The 23728-nt window shown below is 35.0% G+C and overlaps 2 protein-coding genes across 4 annotated transcripts in view; one reads left to right on the top strand and one right to left on the bottom strand.

The window, feature by feature from the left end:
* Nucleotides 1-4727: 4727 nt before the first annotated feature.
* The window catches only part of LOC126707365 (12-oxophytodienoate reductase 3-like), a 60873-nt gene continuing 41872 nt past the window's right edge, over nucleotides 4728-23728 (top strand). Inside the window, exons 1-5 of one of the 3 annotated variants that reach the window (XM_050406972.1) lie at nucleotides 4755-4957; nucleotides 5065-5205; nucleotides 6230-6360; nucleotides 6594-6776; nucleotides 7491-8205. In XM_050406972.1, coding sequence (XP_050262929.1) covers nucleotides 4893-4957; nucleotides 5065-5205; nucleotides 6230-6360; nucleotides 6594-6776; nucleotides 7491-8146 — 1176 coding nt within the window. In that variant the 5' untranslated portion in view covers nucleotides 4755-4892 and the 3' untranslated portion in view covers nucleotides 8147-8205. Of the gene's footprint in view, nucleotides 4958-5064; nucleotides 5206-6229; nucleotides 6361-6593; nucleotides 6777-7490; nucleotides 8206-23728 lie in introns of those variants that run through there. The other 2 variants (XM_050406973.1, XM_050406974.1) reach the window with 2 other exon arrangements.
* On the bottom strand, nucleotides 10328-11380 carry LOC126705602 (probable glucan endo-1,3-beta-glucosidase BG4). The gene has a single exon (XM_050404688.1). It carries the CDS (start codon nucleotides 11378-11380, stop codon nucleotides 10328-10330), a length of 1053 nt encoding a protein of 350 aa, XP_050260645.1.

A 23728-nucleotide genomic window follows, 5' to 3' on the forward strand; every position in this document is an offset into this window, starting at 1 on the left:
CATATAATAAAAGCCTGTCAGCACAAGCCGGCGACAGAGAATGAGGATAACTGAAAAAACAAAACATTAAGGCAAGTTCTTCCTTGGTCCTAGATTCTGTTCTGGTTCTCAAATCTCAATCCTTCAAAACGGTCCAGTTTCGCATCTCAGAACGATGAGGGGTCAAGGTCAAAGACCTTGCCTTTACGTCTTCGCATGGAGCGAGGTGGCGCACCGATAGCACCGCCGTGTATGAGCGTGTCATCGGCCTGGTGGTGTGTCGAGAAGTCGAGGCCGTCGTCTGCGGCGGCGATGGTGAGTTTTTGGGGGAAGCAAGTGACGCGGGGCATGAAGAAGGTGCGTGTGCCGCAGAGGAAAGATATAAAGCAAAGGAAAGTGACCATGGTGAGGTAATAAAGGTTGGATCTTTTGGTTTTGAAAGGCAACAAATAGTACAGAGGATTTGGCCAAGCCATTGAAACCAAACTCTAAAAGCCCCCACAGAGAGAGAGAGAGAGAGAGAGAGGGGAAAGAGGGTGTGGCGTAATACGTACGTGTGGGTTGTGTGTATGTATGGTCCATGGAGTTTGGGTCCTTGACGGTATGGATTGCGCTGAAAGTCTATCTTATCCGTATGGATTGCGCTGCAAGTCGTCTGTCTGCGTCTGCGTTTTTTTTTTTTTTTTTTTTTTTTCACGTTTTGCTAAAAGGCAGGACAATACATAACAGTACTGTTTATTCACGGTAATAAACTAATAATACTGTTCATGAGACCCACAGTCATTTTATTAAAAAAAATTAAAAATGGGTCCCACAGTACTATTCACATTTAAAAATTATTTTGTTACAGTGTTTTCAATTTTCAGTTTTCAATTTTAGCAACAATAAGTTCAATCCAAACAGACTCTTAAGTGTTGGTTTGTTTGTCATCAATTCAATTGTTCCCGTAATAAGTTATGTAATCAAACCAAAGAAGAAAGAGAAGTTTATGATTAGAATAATAGCTCAATCATATCAATTAAAATTTATAAATAAAAGAAAGAAAACATTTTATTAGTATATAGAAATTATTTTATTGATTTCTTAGCAATATGAGTAAATTAACTATCTTACTAAATTAATTAGTTACATGATAATTCTCAAAAAAAAAAAAAAAGTTACATGATTAAAGTACATTAATTGTAAGTGTAAAACATAATTATGTTAAGCTACATGGCTTTTTTTTTTTTTTTTTTTGAGAATCAAGAACTTGAACTTCATTAACAAAAAACAAATCAGTCATAATCGGCACAGAGTACATGAGAAAGGTGTGGAGGAACATTCTTCGTCTAAATTGAGAAACCTCTAACATGTCTAGCATGTTGAGCTAGGTTATGTGCTACCATATTGCCCATTCGACCAACATGAGAGTACCTAATATTGCTATCTGCCACCATGGATTTCACTGAGCTGAGGATATGACCAAATGAGGACAATGATGCCTCTTCGGACTTCAAAGTTTTAATAATATTTGCGGAATCCCCCTCTAGTGTGAAAGAAGTGAAACCGAGCCCCTATGCAAAAGAAATAGCTCTAGCAGCAGCCATTACTTCTGTTATGTCTGGAGAAAAAGGAAGACTTGCTTGCTTTGATAGGGAAGCAAGTGCTTGTCCTTTATTGTTCCAGATAACAACTCCAAAACCTGTTTTGCCCATATCTCTAAATTGAGCTCCATTAAAGTTAACTTTGATTTCCCCTTTCGCTGGTGGTGACCATCGAATCCGGGATTGAGAAGGACCTCTGAGTTGTGCAGCATCATTGGTATTGGCTTGTTGAAAGACTGCCAATGCTTGAGTCGCTGTTGGTGCCACCTATGCAAGCAGAAAATCCTTTGGATAGGTTTGAACCCGGTTTCTACGATGCCAAAGCGTCCACATCACCGAGGCCAACAACTCTGGATTTTTCTATTCTTTGACTGTGTAAGTGAGCACTTCCTGAATGGATGAAAATACTCCCGTCTACCTGAACAAAAATGTAGGCATTGATCCCCACACCTGTGTGATCTGTGAGCATCCCCAGAGTGCGTAGAAAATAGATTCAGTCTCGAGCTTGCAAAGTTCACATGTGTCTTCATTTAAAATATGCCTTCGTCGCAGGTTTTGTTTCACCGGTAAAGCATTGTGACTGGTCCTCCATAAGAAATTTCGGACTTTGCTTTGCACATTAAGACTCCAGATTAACTTCCACACTTCATTATCCGGCTGCACTGACACATCTTGTGGATATGTTGCTTGGTCAGATGTGAGGAACCTTGAACCCGATCTCACTGTGTAATTTCCTGATGGAGTGAAAGGTCAAACAATGATATCCTCCACTGCATATGGACACAATGGAGTGCTTGAAATCAACTCTGCCTCCCATGGGGTGAAAAGTCCATTCAACATGTTGGAATCCCACTTCTTTGTGACTGGGTCTATGAGTGCAAAAACTTTCATATCCTTAAAAGTAGGTACCACTTGAGATTTAATTCTCGAATGAGCTTTAAAAGGTAGCCAAGCGTCATTCCACACACTAATGGCATCACCACAACCCACTCTCCACCGAGCTCTCTTCAACAATAGATCTCGCCCTTTTAATATGCTATGCCATGCATATGACCCCGAACTTGAGTGAGAAGCTTCTAGGATAGAGCAGTGTAGAAAGAACCTCGCCTTAAAAACTCTATAAAATAGAGAGTTTTTTTGGTGAAGTAATCGCCATGCTTGTTTAGCTAAGAGGGTATCATTGAAATTAGCCAAATTCTTTAAACCCCATACCCCCTTCTGACCTTGGCTTACAAAGGGTGTTCCACTTTGACTCAATGTACCTTCCTTCTATCACCTTTTTGGCCCCACCAAAACTTTCTCATGAGACTCTCAATATCTCTACAAAGTTCCAAAGAAAGTTTGAAGCATAAGTTACATGGCTTAAAAGTGACATGTAGTTCATAAAATTTACTATATTAAAACACAAAACTATGATAAATGTTCAAAATAAATTATCATAATGTTTAAATGGAGTAGTATTTAAATTTCTTGAAAATTAAGTAATTGAAATAAATTATGATAATCCTAATGTTTTGGTAATAGACTTTTATTTAAATTAAAATATCTCAAATATGTAACCACTTGTCATATAGATAAGATAACTAATTGACACAACTACAACTTTTGCACCTCATTTGTTTTGCTGTACATTTGAAAATATTTTTAGGTGTTTGGTGTGACATGTAAAAATTTTCAAATACAACTCACTAAAATCAGTGGCTCATTCATAAGAGTAGGCAGTCTAGCAACTAGATCACCGACCACTAAATATGAGAGAGCTACTGCGTGTTTTTATAGGCAACCAATAAACATCAATACAAAATGTGTGTGAGATAGGAGTGCCAATCATTCACATTACTACCTTACCACAAAATACATATATATATATATATATATATATATATACATAATCCAGTAGGACTTACCCAATTATTACTACTAATATTATCTGTTGTCTCTACCTAACCTTTTTTTTTTGTTTGCTTCAATTATATGACGTTACCTTTTTATCCAATCTATTTACAGCAAAATTAAGATAACTTCCAAAACTCGAATAATTATTCAGTGTACCCAAACCCAACCCATATTTTTGTATATTTCCATTCCTGCGCTAGATGAAGATTACGTGGAAGCACCATTATCTGAAGATTACAATTTACATCTAATAAGCATAGGTTAAAAATTATATTTTGTTAGACTTCTCAGCAAAAAAAAGAAAAAGAAAAAAAGAAGATGGTGTTTTTGAATACAAATGAATGTCAGTCGCATACTAATCGTTGATCACCCTCCAAACGTGACAAACTATTCTTGGGATTCTCTGCCTCGTAAAAGTTTAACATACTTGTCTTTCATTCTTCAATCGATTGCAAAATTCAAACACGGTTTGGAGTTTGGACTTTGAAGCATTGAAAAAGGTATGGTCCAACACAACTCATTTTATGTTGAAATACCACACGTGTTCGTTCGTTCTGCCTTCAAATAATTTAAAATGTGAACGACATGGGGAATCTACAAAATATAAAAATAAAAATGATAATTTTCTAACCATAATCACATGTATTGTAAATCTTTTATCACAATTATGAGTGACAAAGGTGCGGTTTGGATTGGACTGAAAATGACGTTTGCGTTTTGTCTGTGTTTTCCTTTTTTTTTTTCCTTCTTCTTCAGTCGCAGTTGTTGACTAAGTCAGCAGTGAACAGTGCATCCGTGCACTATTTACGGATCCACAAATTTCGCTTTTCAACAACTTTTTCATTAAAAATGGGTTCCACGGCACTATTTACATATTTAAAAATTATTTTGTTATAGTATTTTCAATTTCAATTTTCAATTTCAACAAAAATAAACTCAATTCAAACAGACCCAAAATATAAATATAATAGATTCATAGGAAAGTAATGCTTTAATTATGGAAAAGGTTAAAGTAATGGTTTATGTAAGGAGAATGTTAAACGGTATTTTTAGAAATTATTTTTAAAAATATTTTATTAAAAGAAGGATAAAACAATAAATATTATTAATAAATTTTTACATTTTTTTGAAAATAATATTTAAATTTTCATGATATAATTTATTAATAATTATTTTAACGATATATTTTTAATTATTAACAGATTATTTGTTGTTTTTATAAAGACAGCCATTCCATGTATCCAGCCAGGCAGCCACACGCTTATCACATGGTATTCCCTACCGACCAGTTGGTAAATACTAAAATGTCCAAAAACCCTTTATGATCAATAATTTTTATATAAAAGCTGCTGCCTCTCTCGTCTCGTGTCGTGGCTTTTCCGAGTTTCAATTCTTCGTCAGATCATCATCGATCGAGATTAACAGTGATAACAAATGGCGGAAAAATCAGCAACACTCTTCTCTCCCTACAAGATGGGCAACTTCAACCTCTCTCACAGGTCAGCTCACTACTATTTTCTGATTTACTTTTTTTTAATCTCTGGGTGTGTTTTGGAAAACAAATAAAATAAAATAAAATAATTTGAGATGCGGTTGCGCTTGGCAGGGTGGTACTTGCTCCAATGACCAGGTGCAGAGCTTTAAATGGGATTCCACAACCAGCGCTTGCGGAGTATTACCAGCAAAGGTCAACTCACGCCGGTTTTCTCATCACCGAAGGCACTTTGGTCTCCAACACAGCCGCCGGGTAATTTCGTCTATTCACTTTTTTCTCTTCTTTTTTTTCTTTAGTGCTATGCTATGTGTGCCCCACTAACCATCACATCAACCAATCACTTTTGGGTTATTTATTTATTTATAATAAAAGCCTTTTCAAAAGTAAATATGAAAAAACAATTTTTATAATAATTTTTATGATGATGATGGTTGGAGTGTGAGTGTAACATCTAATGACGCGTGTTAATTAAAAAGAAAAAAGAAAAAAAAAAGTAGTGGTTGTAAATTAATGTGAAAGTTTTAAAGTCATGAAATGTTTTGATCATAACTTGTAAGTTATGTTAATCATCAATCACATTATCAATTGTAAAAGGATTATAAATACTAATTAGTAGTATCACTTTTTTCCCTCAATTGGGAAATGATATTATGTGTAACAAAAATACATAACGTTTTTTTTTTTTTTTATTAAATGAAGATGGGTTTCATACTTGTGAATTCCACCGTCCACCTCTATGTGAGAACGGAAGTTGTGTGTAGTTATTATTCAATCCTCTTTTAATTTGGGCATGATAAGTAGTTTGGATCTTTGTGGATTTAGGACAGAGTGAGAGTGGTTTTGGATTTGGATGGCCATGGGCTTACAGTTACTATTTCAATGTCTGAAAGTTGAGTGAAAGGGGTTTTCCAAATGCAAGTGGTGTAAGAAGAAAATGCAGAAAGAAATCTGAACGCACCACATATTGAACATGAATAAGAATTTATATAAATAAATGAATAAAAGGACGATATCACTTGATTAAACTTTAACCATTTTGCTTAATAAATACGACAGAAATTAATGTGTCATTTTAATGAATTTTTGTTGTCCACAAACCTAAACATCTTGAAATCAAGCTTATCTTCTTTGGCTATTGCAAGTTAATGTCCTCGATCAATATGTCACAACAACACTAACTATATATAGGTTCAAATATATATGATCTTTTTTGTTTACGTACAGAAGATTATTTTGAAAGTTTTTAATAATGGATATTTTTTGTTGATGGAAGCAGGTTCCCACATGTTCCTGGGATATATAATGAAGAGCAGGTGGAAGCATGGAAGAAAGTGGTGGATGCAGTTCATGCCAAAGGTGCCATCATTTTCTGCCAATTGTGGCATGTCGGCCGTGCATCTCATCAAGGTGCCCATCTATCTATCTATCTGGAAATTGATGTTATATGATAATTGATCCAATTCTCATTAATCTCAAATGATGCTTCTTTCATAACTTACTTTGGATTCAAGATTCATTGCTTTCTTCCTAAAGACAAGATGATTGATGTTATTATTATTATTATTAGTAGACTGGTAATTTCGTTGTTGTTGTTGAAGCGAGCTGACCATTTTAGCTGGTGTCTTTGACCAATTGATTAGTTTATCAACCTGGTGGGGCGCCTCCAATTTCATCGACGAGCAAGCCCATATCAAATAGATGGAGAGTTCTCTTGCCAGACGGGTCCTATGGCATATACCCGAAGCCTAGAGCCCTGGAAACTTATGAAATATTGGATGTTGTGGAGCATTATCACAGGGCAGCATCGAATGCCATTCGAGCAGGTTTGTTAATTTAACTTATGTCTTTATCAGTTTGTGACTATGTCATGCGGTTGCTTTAGTTCTAAGCTTCTGATGACTTTAGCTTAATTACTTTACCTGCTTAATTCTTTTAATTGGGGTGAAGCCCGTTTTAAGTTTTAACTAAAAGGGTATTCAACCATCATAACTTTGTATGACTCTGCTTTGTAGTAACATGGGGCACGTTAATTGACTATGAGTGTGTCTCCTTCTAGTGGCTATTGAATAGATTACAAGTGAAATCATGATGCCAAATGTCAATGTCATACCCGTGCATATAGTTTTGGACTTGATACCTATTCGTGGTCCCCCAATTCTTTAGTTGCTCACAGGTGCATCAAAATATTAAAGATAAGAAGAGCTTAGGATTTCAGAAATTTTATAAATAGCAAATGGTTATTATTATTTTGAAAATTTAAGTATCACTTAGTAAGCGTTTTATTTTTCTTTAACCAGTTTGCAATGAGAATTCAAATTGTTTGTAAAAATTAATTATAATACAGGACATATAATTGCCTCAAGGTTATCTTTTCACACTGCACCTTTGATTGAAGTTTGATGCAATGGATTTGTTTGTCTTCCATGGTGCATCTTACTGACAAACAAGCAGTTGTTATTATGTTCAAGTATCATCATATATTCTTCATGTAATGCAATTTATCAAAAAAATATAAAAATAATCTTCATGTAATGCAGGTTTTGACGGAATTGAGATTCATGGGGCACATGGCTACCTCATTGACCAATTTTTGAAGGATGGGATCAATGATCGAACAGACGAGTATGGTGGCTCAATTGACAATCGATGCAAATTCTTATTGCAGGTGGTTAAAGCAGTAGTGGCAGCCATTGGCGCAGAACGAGTTGGAGTGAGAATTTCTCCAGCAATTGATCACCTGGATGCCACAGAGTCAGACCCACTTGGCCTAGGCTTGGCAGTGATTGATAGACTTAACAAACTCCAAGTAGAACTTGGCTCAAAACTCACTTATCTTCATGTGACTCAGCCTCGATACACAGCCTATGGGCAGACAGAATCTGGAAGACCTGGCACTGAAGAGGAGGAAACTCACCTAATTAGGGCCTTCAGAAAAGCTTATCAGGGAACCTTTATCTGTAGTGGTGGCTTCACTCGAGACCTAGGCATGCAAGCTTTGGCTCAAGATGAGGCTGATTTGATATCTTATGGTCGCCTTTTTATCTCAAACCCGGACTTGGTCATGAGGTTTAAGATCAATGCACCCCTAAATAAGTACATTAGAAAAACTTTCTATACACAGGATCCTGTTGTTGGGTACGTAGACTACCCGTTTCTGACTAAGGGAGGAAAAGAGGGATTGTCCCGTCTCTGAACTGAATAATTGCTTGTATGTTACTCTAATAATTGCCTATGTATGCTCTTTGCATGTCTTGTTTTGGGCTTAAACTTGATATACTTTCGTTATGGAGACTGAAGACTTAAGAGTGATAATAGTTAACGGAAGTAATTTTAAATATGCATTGTACACTACAAATTTCTGAAACAAATCTTCATTAGTTAGTGATATGGCATGGAGCTTTTATGCACTGTAAGTCTGTAACGTACAGGAGATTTAAATCATTTCATATTGCTGGCTAAAATGGGTTGCTATTGGCTGATATGCCCCGATTTTTTAGCGGTTAGTACAAATCCCTATGATATGTTATGGGGTTTTCAATTCTGTTCTAGAAATTATTTCAGTCTGTCCATTAATACGAGATCAAATTTGAGGGGGCCCAAACATAACCAAAAAAGAATTCATGAAAATCATAAAATAATGCTAAAGCATGGTAAACAAAAAGCAACATTTTTACTTGGTGAATATTCAAACCACGTGAAGGCATGAAGCAAAAAAAAAACGCAAACCACGAATATTGAAAAGCTAGCTACTTGTAGCTTGTTTGAATAGTTTTATATAGACCAAGCTTAATGTAGGCTAGTTGATTTTTATCAAGTTAATTAATATCATAATCCCATATTTCTTACACAATTCGGGATCACACTGCAAATGAACTATTATCAATATCATCTATACGTGATGATTTTTCAAAATTTTATTTGAGGATGTTTATAAATTGCTACATCAACACTAGAAATTAACATTAGCTTGACTAACATCATAATCCCATATATAACAATTAATGTTTTTAACTTTTCATTCCATTATTTATTTAATTCTAAAATTTGATTCTCTACTAATTTAGAGTTTATACAGAGGTTAAAATAAAATAATAAACATTACATCAGGACCTACCATAATTGAAAACAAGAGTATTATGAAAATATTATGTCATTTTGTGATATCCCAATACTTTCTCATAAAATGCTTTTACTTATAAGATTAAGTCATATTGTTGAGTTTTAGAGCATTTTTATACTATTAATTCTAACCGTACTCCCTCCTATCAAATTAAAAATGGGTCTCACTAAGGAAATTTGTGATGAAACTCATGATTAGTGTGAGTGGCAAGAGTATCACGTTGCTATATTTTAGGAGTCTTGAATATTTTGAATATAAAATGTATTATGTTTTAATGTTTTAATGAGTTAAGGTTTTAACATAACAAAATCCATTCAAAGAAAATATTCTTGTTCCTTTATTCCTCATAAAAAATAGGTAAAGTTCATGAGCCCATTTGGCCGCATAAAAAAAAAAAAGTAAAATACTATTTTGGAATCTAAACTCTATCAAAAATTTGTTTTTTGTCCTTAAACTTTAAAAAATTATGTTTTCATCTTTAAACTTTGTAATTAATTTTTTTTAGTAGTTTAGAGACAAAAATAGAGATGACAAAATAACTTTTTTCAATAATTTAGGAATGAAAAAAAAACTTTTGGTTTAAGGACATAAAGTAAACTATTTTCAATAGTTTGGAACGAAAAAAGAAATTTTCAATAGCTTAGGGACAAAGGAACCCATTAAAATTTAGGGATAAAAAATAAACTTTTGGTAAAGATTAAAGACCAAAAATAGTAGTTACTCTAATAAAATTAATATTCACTTTCTATTTTATTTCAAGATGCACTAGGATTCTTAAAAAATAGGGTTAAAATATTATTTTGGTTTCTAAATTTTATCAAAAGTTTGTTTTTCATCTATAAACTTTAAAAAATTTGTTTTTCGTTCCTTAAACTATTGAAAAGTTCATTTTTCATCCTTAAATTATTGAAAATTTTTACTTTTTTTCCTTAAAACTTTAAGAAATGTTTTTCTTTCATTCAGAATTATTAAAAAAATTATTTTTTATCCCTTATTTTTGTCTATAAACTATAAAAATAACTCTTAATAAAGTTTAGAAACGAAAAACAAGCTTTTAATAAAGTTTAGGAACTTATATAATATTTTACCTTATAAAATATGAAGGATTACTTTCTATAAAATTTTAATTCTTTTTATGATGTGCGAAACACATAGATAATAAAATTATTATTATTATTATATTAAAATTGTTTTTTTGGGGGGGGGGGGGGGGGGGATTACATGCTATTTTGTAAAATTTATATTGTACACAATTTATTTGGAAACTTGAGGAGTAAATACAGGATAAACAGGCGTTTTGTCGGGAAAGAAAAGCCCAAAGTTCTGCTCTACGCCGACTGGCTTTTGATTCTCATTGAACATGGCAAAAATGAAGCCTTCTATGTTAATGTTTGGTCTTTTTGGAGTCCCATTCTTGACAAGAATATGCTGTATGAAGTTTTTATTATATGTTGCTGCAAGTGATGGAGTTGTCAACTCACCATTCCCAGCTGAAGGCCATCCACTCTCAGACACTGCCACATTCACATCAGCTACACCAGCTCTCTCCATTGCTGAATAAAAAGCATCAATAATGGCATCAAAAAGGTTGGAATAGCCTAAGGCCCCATCCTGAACCACAATTCCGGTTGCTGTAAACTGTGCATAATCCAAGTGAACGCTTGCTGTGTCGGATGAATAGGTAAAGTAAGGATACACATTGATCATAAGTGGGGTTTTCTGAGCCGATAAAAATTTGAGAATGTCAACCATAACAGTGCTTGCCTCAGGTGTGAATGCACCTGCTGAAGGAGGATAAGAGGTTCCCAACACACTTGCTGGCACAACTGTGGTCACCTTGACATTAGCTAGATTCCTAGCAATGAGTATGTTTTGGAGAAATTGCATTACGGGCAAAACGTAATTGCCGAGGGATCCAGGAATAACCTCATTGCCAACAGAAATATACCCAAAAACAACATCATTACGGTAAGGTTGCACATTGATTGCAAACCATGATTCTACGGCTGCTTGGCTAGCTGCCAAGCCAGGTAAATCTTCATTTCGTATGCCCAATGTTACAACAATTTGGCTCCCTCTTAGTGCTTCAAGTGCTGCGGGATTGGGATCAAAGAGTCTCAATTTGCTAATACCATACTGTTTGTAGAGTTGAATTACTTCAGTAGGAGGGGGTAGGTTATCTCCTATCATTCCATAGCAAACACCAATATCAAGGAGGGTTTGTGCGTGAACAACTTGGTTTTGACTCTGAGTGGCTGCACACAGAATGAATGCAATCCAGAAGATCGAAATTGTTCTTATTTTCATCACGGAATGCTTGTCCTGTCATTAATGAGAATCAATAATCAAATAGAGGAATAAATAAAAAATATTAATTTTCAAAAGATTGCTTAGTTATTACATAATTATATACATATCAGAAATTGTTCTTGTTATATACTTTCATTTCCATATGGCCTATTAACAATTACATACAATATCGATCAGTTAAGAAAAACGTAGAAGATGCAACAATAAAGCTGGAGAGATTAGAAGACCTTTGATTCAAAGTCCTACCTTCGATCGTCTTATATATATCATTTTCAAATGTACCAAACCTCGGAATTTATATTATAATATAAATCTAATTAGATCTAGCACCTGTAGTATGTAGCATATATATATGGATGCCGTATACATAATGATTCAAACTTAAGGCAGTGTATTAATTATCTGCACGTCGTTGTTATCCACGCACTGACGCACACATTAATTTTTTTAGCACACCACGCACACATCAATTTGATTGCTTTGTTAAGCCATTTGCTTAATTTTAATTACTCGCAATTCATTCATATCTTTACTTAATGGAAGTTTTTTGCATGCAAATTAAAGATCCTTTAATACAATACAAATCCTTACAATTTTTTGTGTTTCACTTTATATTTTACCAATCACAATTTATCATATATTTCATATTTGTTAAACTTTTTTTATTTATTATTTTTATTATAAAATAGTCAGAGTTTAAAATAGAAAAATAAATAAATATATGACAAATTGTAATTAGTAGAACACAAAATGTGATACTGAAAATTTGTATTCCCTTTAATGAATAATTGTAATTGGACATTAATTTGTAATTTGTAAGTCTAGTAGTATATAACAAAATAATTTCTTCATCATATTAGGTATGTAGCATTCTTAATTAAGAAGAGACTTAAATTAATTGGATTTTTTTCCCTATTATTTACGGATCCCTGTATGGCACAACCACAACAATGGAAAAACATATATCCATAGTTCTGTTGGCAAACCTCTCGAAGTAAACTTCATACGTGGCTAATGTTTTGCATACCGACGAATATTGCACTTTGTGCATTCAAAATGGAAAACTATAGAAATATGAAGTACAACCAATATCCTTTATGAACTTTGATATTTAATTTTAAAATTTAAATGGATGCTAATTTTTAGTACCTTCTTTGTTGCCTTAATCTTTTTTTTTTTAATTAAAAAAAAAAGATAGTTTCAACTTACGATGTCCGTTCCAGATAATTATTTTTTTATCATTAGCTCAAGACACAAATTAGTTTTTTGATGTAGGTGGGACTCAAACCCCAGATCTCTTATCATAAGAGACTTTACTAGTTGAGTGCTAATTACTAGAACCCACAAATTATGGTCAATGACCCAATTGGTTTGATGGCACCTCCCTATGTACTAAGTATATATCTAGAGATTGAGGAGGCACATTGAAAAGAAATAAAGGAGAACCACAAGGAAAATGATGAACCTACTTCAAGCTATGGGCAATCCATGAATGAAAATGACAAAGAAATTACCATGCAAGAGAAGATGAGAGTAGCTCGAAGCTAAAGCAACTATGATGAGGAAAATGTGACAATAAATTAGGAACAAGTTGATTGGGGAGAATACAAGAAGAGAAAAATGAGATAAGTAAGGTGTGCATGCTTAAACAAGGACAATGATCGAGTTGACTAGAGATGATCAAATTTAAGTTCCTATTTGGGCTAATCAATGAATATGGTAGGTGATTCATGTAAAACTAGTTCAAAGATAATACACATTGATGTGCGAACTCATCTAGATCTTCTATGATCTCTTGCTTTTCCCTCCCTTCCTCAAATCCTCAAATTTTCTTCAAGTTTCTTTTTGTATTCGAATCATGTCCTGCTCTACTATCTCTAAGCTCTTGTCGAACTTGAAACTTCTTTGGACTAGTGTTTCTTCTATCTTGTTGTGCTCATAATTATTCATTTGTCTCAAAACTCTTGTTTGTGTTTGAAACTTCATTGATCTAGAGTCTTTTTCAACCATCTTTGATCTTTATATAGAGGTGTTAGGAATTCTAAAACATTGATGGTCATCCAAAGGCAAAAGGTGCATAATAAAAATGATAAAAGGAAGTGAATGAATGTTTTATTTGAATAAATATGTGCCTCCATAAGAAGAAAGAACGAAATGAACCCATGGCTTAATCAACTCTTCCTTGTTAAATTAAGATTAAAGCATGCTAGTGGATTATTTAAATTACTTGAATATGCTAGAATGTTCTTGATATGCTTGAATGTTGTTCATATCATTCTTTACTTATTCTTAGTTGTTCATCATATGTTCATGCATGATACTAGTTTTGATCTTAAATCCATATCCAAAATATGAAAAACATATTAATTTCATAATTTTTCCAAATACTTGAAAATAAGGTTTATTACATGCACACACATTAAATTCAAGCAAATCAATGAAGATGCAATTGATTGATAATATTGGATGATGTGACATAAATGTTGGTCACCATGATCTAGAAGACTAATTTCACTGGGTAAGGTGGGTGCCTAACACATTCCCATCTTATAATATAACCTTTGAGCTTAGATCAAGGATTAGTAGATTAATATTTATCCATGTAATTTTCAATCTCTAGATTGTAACTTGGAAACAAAGGCATGTACTCTATCTTAGATTATATCTAAGATCAAAGCCATGTAATTTCCTATTATGAATGTACATTCATTCTCAAATCAATAAAACGATGAATTTTTTAATTACGGTTTTCTTATTTATTCCAATAATTAAATATGTGACGACTCTATTGTAAAACCCTTAATCTAAAGGGAAAAATATAATTAGTTCAATCCCCATTTTAAGAGGCAATAACATGACTTCACCCATTTACATGAGTTTAGCCCAAACTAATCAATTACAAAATGGGCCGGGAGCACGGTCTCTCACAGTGGCAATTCCACTGGAGATATTGAGGGCTATAGGCTTCAATTAGGTTATGGTGGCCAACCATGTCATTGTTTGTTCATTACTTTTTTGTATATAATATGTCTAATATGTCGTTATATTGCATGTCATGCATCATTTATTGTTTAGTTACTGTTATTAGTTAGCACGTGTAATTGTTAGTTATAGAACCTGTACAGCACGTGTCAAAGTCAGTTAATTAGTTTGTTTGATAGTTTTGTTCTTCTCTGTACATATATATACAAAATTTGTATCTTGATTTGTAATTAATGGGAATTAGTTTTTCATCACAAGTTTCTGATATGATATTAGAGCAAGCTTTCTAGAATTCTCTCTAAGTTTCTAGACATTTTCCCAAATTCCAATCTAGGGTTTGGTTTTCTCTTCGAATTTTCTCTCAAATTTTCTTTTCCTTTCAACTTGTCAAAGCTTTTTCTTGTCATCAATGGCTTCCGTTGCTTCTTCATCTGTTCCCACAATAGAGAGTGCTCCTCCATCTGCTCAAGATTCTCCAATGGATGATCCCCTATTTTTGCACCATGGAGAGAGTCCAAGTACTGTGCTTATGACTCAACCTTTGTCAGGGAGTGAGAATTACTCAATTTGGGCACGAGTAGTGAGGAAAGCTTTGCTCACCAAAAACAAGCTAGGTTTCATAAATGGCACACTCACTTTGTCATCTCCATTGGTGTCCACGCCTTCAGCTATTCAAGCTTGGATCAGGTGTGATAATATGGTGGGAACTTGGTTGACAAACTCAGTTTCTCCTAAGCTTCAAGCTAGTATCATCTATGAAGACATTGCCTTGGCAATCTAGAATGATTTGAGAGATCGTCTTGATCAAAAGAATGTTCCTAAGATTTACAACCTTCAAAAGGAAATTGCAGAAGTCCATCAAGGTGAGACTTCCATTATTGATTTCTTCACTCAACTGAAGGTTCTTTGGGATCAATTGCAAAACAATAGTCCTTTTCCTTCTTGTACTTGTGCAAATGCACATATAATGTGAATAAGAGACTTAATGATTTGCAATCTAGAGAATCTATTATGAAGTATTTGATGGGGATAAATGACTCTTTTTCACAAGTAAGGACACAAATCTTGCTTATGGACCCTTTTTCCTCTCTCAATAAATGTATTCCTTGATGATTCAAGAAGAAGCACAAAGGTCTGCTACTTATTGTTCCAATCCAAGGGTTGAATCAGCTACCTTGGTTGCCAAATCACAGAATGTCAATGTCAATTCTAGGTCAATTATGTTGGAAACAATGGGAATAAAGGAAAAGATAAGCCAATTTGCACCCACTGTGGTAAGTTTGGTCACACCATTGATAAGTGCTATAAGTTACATGGATTCCACCTTGGTTACAAGTTCAAGGGCAAAATTCCAATGGCACATCAAGTAACTCTCTCACAGCCCTAGGATCTATCTTTTTTGACTTCTTCAGGACTTGTGACACCTGTTTTCACTCCAGAGCAATATCAACAACTTCTTGCTCTCATTGGCACTCCTAGTTCTCCATTGGATCCATCTATTCAAGGGAAAGACACACTCACTAATGCCATGGCTAATGTGGTATCATCTAATGCTCCTACTATGGCAGGTATGGATTTCAGACACTCAATTTTTTCTGCACAAGTAGTTAATAGAAGGGCATATGATTCCAATACTTGGGTCATTGACATTGGTGCCACTGACCATATAGTGTGTTCTGTCCACCTTTTGACCATTGTTACTGTTATTACTCAATCCATGGTTCAACTACCTAATGGAGAAACAACTTCAGTAACACACATTGGGATTGTTATTTTATCATCTTCTCTTACTCTTCATAATGTCCTATGTGTGCCTTCCTTTACTTTCAATCTTTTCTCAGTCAGTTCCTTTACTAAATTTCAACCAAATTGTCTTGTACTTTTGTCTACTTTTTGCTTCATATAGGACCTTATCTCTTGGAGAACGATTGGAGTGGGACATGCAATTGATGGACTGTACTTGCTATAGTGTGGCATTTCTCATCAACCTTCTTATACTGCACTTTCAGACTTACTTGTCCACCACAAATTGGGTGATGTTTTCCATCCTTTCACTGTTGCCATGTCTTCAGGCTCCCTTTCTGGCATGCAAGACTTGGACATCCATCAGATGTTAAACTTCAAGCTTTAGGTTAAGTTTTTCCTTTTTTGCAAAAATCTTGTAATGATCTTTGTAAGGTCTGTCCTCTAGCAAAACAAAAACGTTTGCCTTTTCCTTTCAATAATAAACTAAGTTCCTATGCTTTTGATTCGATTCACTTAGATGTTTGTGGTCCTTATGGTATTCCTACTTTGGATGGTTTTAAGTACTTTTTAACTGTGGTTGATGATGCAACTCGAGCAACTTGGGTGTAATTGATGAAATCCAAATCTGAAGTTAGACCTCTCATCTCTTCTTTTTATTCTATGATTCTTACACAATTTGGTTGCAAAATTAAATTTGTTAGAACTAATAATGCTATGGAATTTAACATGCCAGATTTCTATAGTTCTAATGGCATTGTGCATTAACATAGTTGTGTTTATACTCCACAACAAAATTCTATTGTGGAGAGAAAACATCAACATTTGTTGTCCATAGCTAGAGCTCTCCATTTTTAGCCTAATATTCCTATTCAGTTTTAGGGTGATTGCATTCTAACAGCTGCCTATTTGATTAACAGATTACCATCATCATTACTGAATAATAAAACACCTTATGAGCTTCTTTTTAAACAACCTCATTCTTATGATCATTTGAGAGTATTTGGTTGTGAATGTTATGCATCTACTATTGCTCACACTAGGACTAAGTTTTCTCCCAGAGCAAGGAGATGTGTTTTTCTTGGTTACCCTTTTAATGTGAAGGGTTATAAGGTGTTTGATCTCCATTCTCATTCTGTCTTCATCTCCAGGGATGTTGTATTTCATGAGTTTGTGTTTCCTTATAAATCTTATTCTTGTTCTTTTTTGCCTTCTCAGTCCATTCCTATACCCTGTTCTCCTTCTGTTTCTTCTGATTCTTTTGATCCTATTCTTCCTTCATCAACTTTACCTGTTGTTCCTCTTTCATCTGATCATGTTAGTGATTCTATTCTTCAAGTTCACACTAATCTTGATGATGAATTCTTACAAGATGTTCTTGTTGAACCACCTGAGCCTTTGGTTGATCCTATCCCCCTTAGAAGATTTGCTAGGATTCATAAACAACCTTTCTACCTCCAAGCCTATCACTATAATCAGGTATCTTCATTTCCCATTGCTGATGTTCTCCAGACAGGTACTTACCATCCTTTATCTTCTCATCTTTCTTATCACTCTCTTTCTCCTTCTTATAAGCATTTTTGTTGTTCCATATTTTCTATTGTTGAGCCCTTATACAATTATCAAGCTGTTTTTGATCCTAAATGGCAAAAGGCCATGGCTGTTGAAATAGCAGCTCTATAGGCCAATCACACTTGGACTTTGACACCTTTGCCTATCAATAAGAAGCTCATTGGTTGTAAATGGGTTTATAAAATCAATTACAAGTCTGATGGTTCCATTGAAAGGTATAAGGCTAGGTTAGTTGCCAAAAGTTTCACACAGAAGGAAGGGGTTGATTATAATGAAACTTTCTCACCTGTTGCCAAAATGGTTTCTGTTAAATGCCTTTTGGCTGTGGCTGCTATGAAGGGTTGGTATCTTGGGCAACTTGATGTTAATAATGCTTTTCTACATGGGGATTTGTCTGAGGAGGTTTATATGTCTCTTCGACCAGGGTTTCAGAGCCAGGGGGAGATGGCTTGTAAGTTGAACAAGTCTCTTTATGGGCTTAAGCAAGCTTCTAGGCAATGGTTTGCCAAATTTTCTACCACCTTGGTTTAGTTAGTATTTAAGCAGTCCAAAGCTGACTATTCCCTCTTTACTAGACAAAAGTGTCATTGTTTCATGGTTTTATTGATCTATGTGGATGATGTTTTGATAGCATGTAATGACAAAAGGGAGGTGGATCAGTTCAAGGTATTGTTGGATCAGAAGTTTAAATTGAAGGATTTAGGTGATTTGAGGTATTTCCTTGGTTTGGAGATTGCAAGGTCAAATAAGGGTATATCACTTTGTCAAAGGAAGTACACCTTAGAAGTGTTGAATGATGCTAGTTTGTTAGGGTGTAAACCAGCTAATATACCAATGGAGCAAAATGTGAAGTAAGTATGAAGGGGAAGAGCTCAAAGATCCAAGTGCTTACAGAAGGCTTATTGGAAGGCTATTGTACTTGACCATAACTAGACTAGACATCACTTATGCTGTCCATAGGTTGAGTCAATACATGGCCAAGCCAAGGAAGCCACATCTGGATGCAGTTCATAGAGTTCTACAGTATTTGAAGAATGAACCAGGGAAGGGTATCTTGTTTTCAGCTAGGACAGAGTTGAATGTAAAGGGTTTCATAGATTCTGATTGGGCTACTTGTCCTGACACTAGAAGGTTTGTCATAGGTTATAGCATTTTCATTAGGGATTCCTTGGTCTCATGGAAATCAAAGAAATAATATACAGTGTCTAGGTCCTCGACAAAAGTAGATTATAGAGCAATGACAGTGGCTACCTGTGAGATAATGTGGATACTGTATTTCCTTAAAGATGTTGGTGTTGAACAAAAAAGGGAAGGCTTGATGTTTTGTGATAGTGAGGCAGCCTTGCACATCGGATCAAATCTAGTGTTTCATGAAAGGACCAAGCATATTGAAATAGATTGCCATATAGTTAGAGACAAAGTGTTAGAGAAGGTCATTAAATTGAATCATGTTAGAACTCATTGTAAGCTTGCAGATTGATTGACTAAAGCATTGAATTTTAATATGTTTTCAAGTCTTATTTGCAAAATGGGAATGATTGATATACATTCAACAGTTACCCTTGAGGGGGAGTATCAGAATAAAGATAATAAGCTCAAGCAAGGGCAGATTGGCTTGACAGAATAAGATAGATGTAGCAAGGGTAACTGTAGAATAGAGATGAAGCTAAACGACAGTGATTGTAGCTTAAAGCACCAAAACAACCGGTAGTTAGTGTTAGTTACTGTTATTAGTTAGCACATGTAAATGTTAGTTATAGAACCTGTACAACACGTGTTAAAGTTAGTTTGTTTCTTTGATAGTTTTCTTCTTCTCTGTACATATATATACAAACTCTGTATCTTGATTTCTAATCAATCAAAATTAGTTTTTCATCACAAGTTTCTGATAATCCCGATTGGGATTGGTTTATTCTTCAATGAAGGGAAATGTGATTACAAGTAGGTATTTATAGAACCATAAAATTATTCTATTGGTCCACATAGCCTAATCTTAATGGTTTTATTATTCTACACACGTGCATTAATGATTCCAACATGTGTTAATTGTGATTAACATGCTTTGAATTATAACTAACTAACTATATTCCTAACTAACTAAATGTAATATTGCAACAATTATTATCTATATACCTATAGGGGTTCCTAACATTTCCCTCCCTTTAAAAACACCTTGTCAACATGGTGTTCTTGTGGTTGACATCTTCATCAAATGAGATCTTCCAATGAATTAATACCTTAGTGACATTTTGATCACCATATTCATGCACTTATCTTCGACAAGTGGTCCCATGTACATGAAGGTTCCTTCTTTGTTGATCTTCAAACTTCACTCAAATTCTTAAGTCTCTCATTGGTTCTTTGGACCTTGGAATGTTCTTGGAAATCAAGACCTCATTTGATTCTATAACCATTAGAATTGTTGACGCTTACATCTTCGATTTTTAGATCATTGACACTTGGATTGCCGATTCTTGAATCGTGGACTCTTGAGTGGGAGCCTCCATTGTTGTATCAAGAATTGGTTCTTGGTCCTCCAGCTTAAAATTTGTGGGCTCTTGCATTTTAGATTCTTGGGTGGTAGTCTTCATTGATGTATCAAGGATTGATGCTTGAAAGTGATCTTGTAGGGTGTATATGAAATGCATCCAATTTGTACATAAACCTGATGCCTCCGTATCTTGGAACCATTCTCATGCTTCTTCTTCCGTGTAATAAGAGGCAATGGAAACCATGCGATGTGGTGGTGTGTTGTCTAAAACAAAGAATTCATAGAGCTTGACAAGCCACCAAAAAGGATCTCGGCCTTTGAAATAAAACTCCACAAAAGCTTGATGAGTTGGAATCAGATAAGCAGATTATTTATCATAGTTTCTTGACTTCTTCAACTTTCACTCTGTTCCTGTATCATGTTGATTAAGAACACTGGTGAAAATTTCTCAGTTTGACCACATCCATTCCTATGTCATCCAAGTATGTGATTATTTTATCAGGTGGTGGGTGAGGGTGTTTTAATGTTATAGGTGGGGGGTAAGAAAATTTAAATAAGGAAAAAGTTAAGGATTTGGTCATCTCAAGATTGACAACTTTGATACCACTTGTTAGGAACCTAGAGGTTTCTAATCGGGATGGATATGAATTATAGAAAAATGTATGAGAATTGTAAATAAATTGACGTAATTCGAGATAGTCACCCTTAGGTTCCTAAGCACACTAGAATGTGGTTTCAAAACAAAATTATTAACGCTTTCCAAAGAATCACAAGATGAGGCTGTCTTGAGTAAAAAATCATGTGTTAGGCTACTGGATATATGCTAATTGATAACTAGATGCATTAGTTTACTTGTACATTTTTAGTTAGTTAGGCTTGGCTTAGTTGGGTAGTACTATTATCTTAACTGTCAAGTCCAACTACAATTCTGTTAGAATAGTATAGCTAAGTATAAAGGCTGATCTGATTGTAATCTGATGGTATGAGAATAATGATACAATTGATTAGTTTCTCATTGAGATTCTGATTAGGAGGTTGATTCCCTTGAAAGAATCATTGGAGGCCTAGTTCCCTCTAAGAACTACAATAACTGTGAGATTGTGAGTTGAAGTACAAGAAGGTTTTATCATTTTGGTATCAGAGCAAGGTGGAGCCCTGTTTCAGGAGACTCGTTATTCCCTTTTGAGTGACTTTGTTTCTTTGGTTTAATAGAGGTTGGATGATCATGTGACGGCCATGGAAATGATCTCTAGACGATTGGAGCAATTGGATTCTAGTATGAAGGCAATGCAAGTTGCAATGGAAGGAAGGTTACCAACCCAGCAGCAACCTGAGCAACAACAAGAAGAACATCTTCCTCCGATAGTAGAGATGGTGCAATCGCCAATACATCCACAGCGGCATAATCAAAGACCTGAGGTATGTGCATTGGTCTCTAGACCTATTAAGCTTGAATTCCCAAGGTTTAGTGGGGGGGATCCTTTAGCTTGGATTTTTAGAGCTATGCAATTCTTTAGCTATTATAATATTCGTGAAGAAGAGAGAATCTTGAATGCTTTTTACCATTTAGATGATGAGGCTCTAATTTGGTTCCAAGATTGTGAAAGAACTTTAGATTTTTGGGAAACTTTTGTTAGAGCTATTCAAACTAGATTTGGTCTTTCCCCATATGATGATTCTATGGAAGCCTTAACAAAATTGAAGCAAAGCACCACTGTTGCAGCTTACAAAAGCCAATTTGAGATGTTGAGCAATAGGATAAGAAATTTGCCGGAATCCCATAAGTTGAGTTGTTTTATGAGTGGTCTTAAGGATGAAGTGAGATTAGCTATAAAGATGCAGAATCCAAGATCTCTAAATACAGCTTTTGGGTTGGCCAAGATTCAAGAAGAATATTTGCAGTCTTGTAGGGAGACTTATAAACCTGTCTATGAGTTTAACAAGAACAATTGGCAATCATCGTCATCAGCTGTGGTTAAAATTGATAACAAGGGTGATATTAGATCAAGGATGCCTATAAAAAAGGTGTCTTCAGCTCAGATGGAGGAGAGAAGAAAGAAGGGGCTTTGTTACTATTATGATACTAAATGGCATCGAGGACACCAATGCAAAGAATTAAAGTTGTTTCTCATGGAAGGCATGGATGTTATTGGTGAAGGAGAAGTGCTAGCATTGGAGGAACAACCAGATTTTGAGCCTAAGCAATTTGAGATTACATTGTATGCTTTGCTGGGTGGTCCCTCTCCAGGAACTATGAGGGTTTTGGGGCAGATTAGGGGACATTGGGTTGTTATTCTCCTTGATACAGGAAGCTCCCATAATTTTCTGGATTTTACCTTCGTACAAACACTGAGTTTACCCTTAGATACCACAAGAATTCTTGAAGTTAGAGTAGCAAATGGTGCCCTAATCAAAACCAAAGGAGAGTGTAGAGATGTATCAATAAGCATACAAGGAAATGATTTTGGGTTGAATTTACATGTGCTGACTTTTGGGGGAGGGGGGGGGGGGTGTGATGTGGTGATGGGTACTCAATGGCTTAGTACTCTTGGTCTCATCAAATGAGATTTCAAGATCATGGAGATGTCTTTCTTCCATCAAGACAAGCAGGTTACATTACATGGTGTAAAGCCAATATGGTCCCTTATGCAAGATGGAGAGAAATTCTTCAAGAAACCAGCTAGAAAGGGTCTTTTATTACAGATTATGCAGCAAACTGGTGCAGATCAGATGCAACAACTTGTACCAGAGGTGCAGACTTTGTTAGATGAGTTTGCTACAGTTTTTGAAGATCCAAAGGGACTGCCTCCTTCTAGAGGTCATGAACATCAGATTATGCTTAAGCCAGGTACTCAGCCCATTTGTCAAAGACCATATAGGTATCCCTATTACCAAAAATCTAAAATTGAAGCTATTGTTAGAGATTTGCTTAAGTCAGGTTCAATTAGATGTAGCCAAAGTCAATTTGCATCTCCTGTTTTGTTAGTAAGAAAGGCTGATGGGAGTTAGAGGATGTGTGTGGATTATAGGGCTCTTAATAAGGATACTGTGAAGGATAAATTTCCCATTCCAATTGTTGATGAGTTATTGGATGAGTTGAGTGGAGCTTGGGTGTTTTCAAAATTGGACCTTAGGTCTGGTTATTATCAAATTCGAATGAAGGAAGAAGATATTGAAAAAACAGCTTTTAGGACTCATGAGGGCCATTATGAGTTCCTAGTTATGCCATTTGCCTTAACGAATGCCCCTTCCACTTTTCAATCCCTAATGAATGAAGTGTTTAGACCATTTCTTAGGAAGTTTGTGCTGGTTTTCTTTGATGACATTCTTGTGTACAGCAACAATTTGCATGATCATGTGGCACATTTGAAACAAGTTTTACATATCTTATTTGATAATAAATTGTTTGCCAAAAGAAGCAAATGTGCTTTTGCTTGTTCTGAAGTCGAGTATTTGGGGCATATTATTTCTGGTGAGGGAGTCAAAGCAAATCCTAAGAAGACAGTAGCTATGCTAGAATGGGCTGTTCCTAAAACAGTGAAAGCTCTAAGGGGTTT

Source organism: Quercus robur, chromosome 11 (assembly GCF_932294415.1).
Source record: "Quercus robur chromosome 11, dhQueRobu3.1, whole genome shotgun sequence".
NCBI lineage: Eukaryota > Viridiplantae > Streptophyta > Magnoliopsida > Fagales > Fagaceae > Quercus > Quercus robur.

Coding starts and splice junctions, on each gene's coding strand:
- LOC126705602 (XM_050404688.1), bottom strand. CDS start 11,380: ATGAAAATAAGAACAATTTCGATCTTCTGGATTGCATTCATTCTGTGT.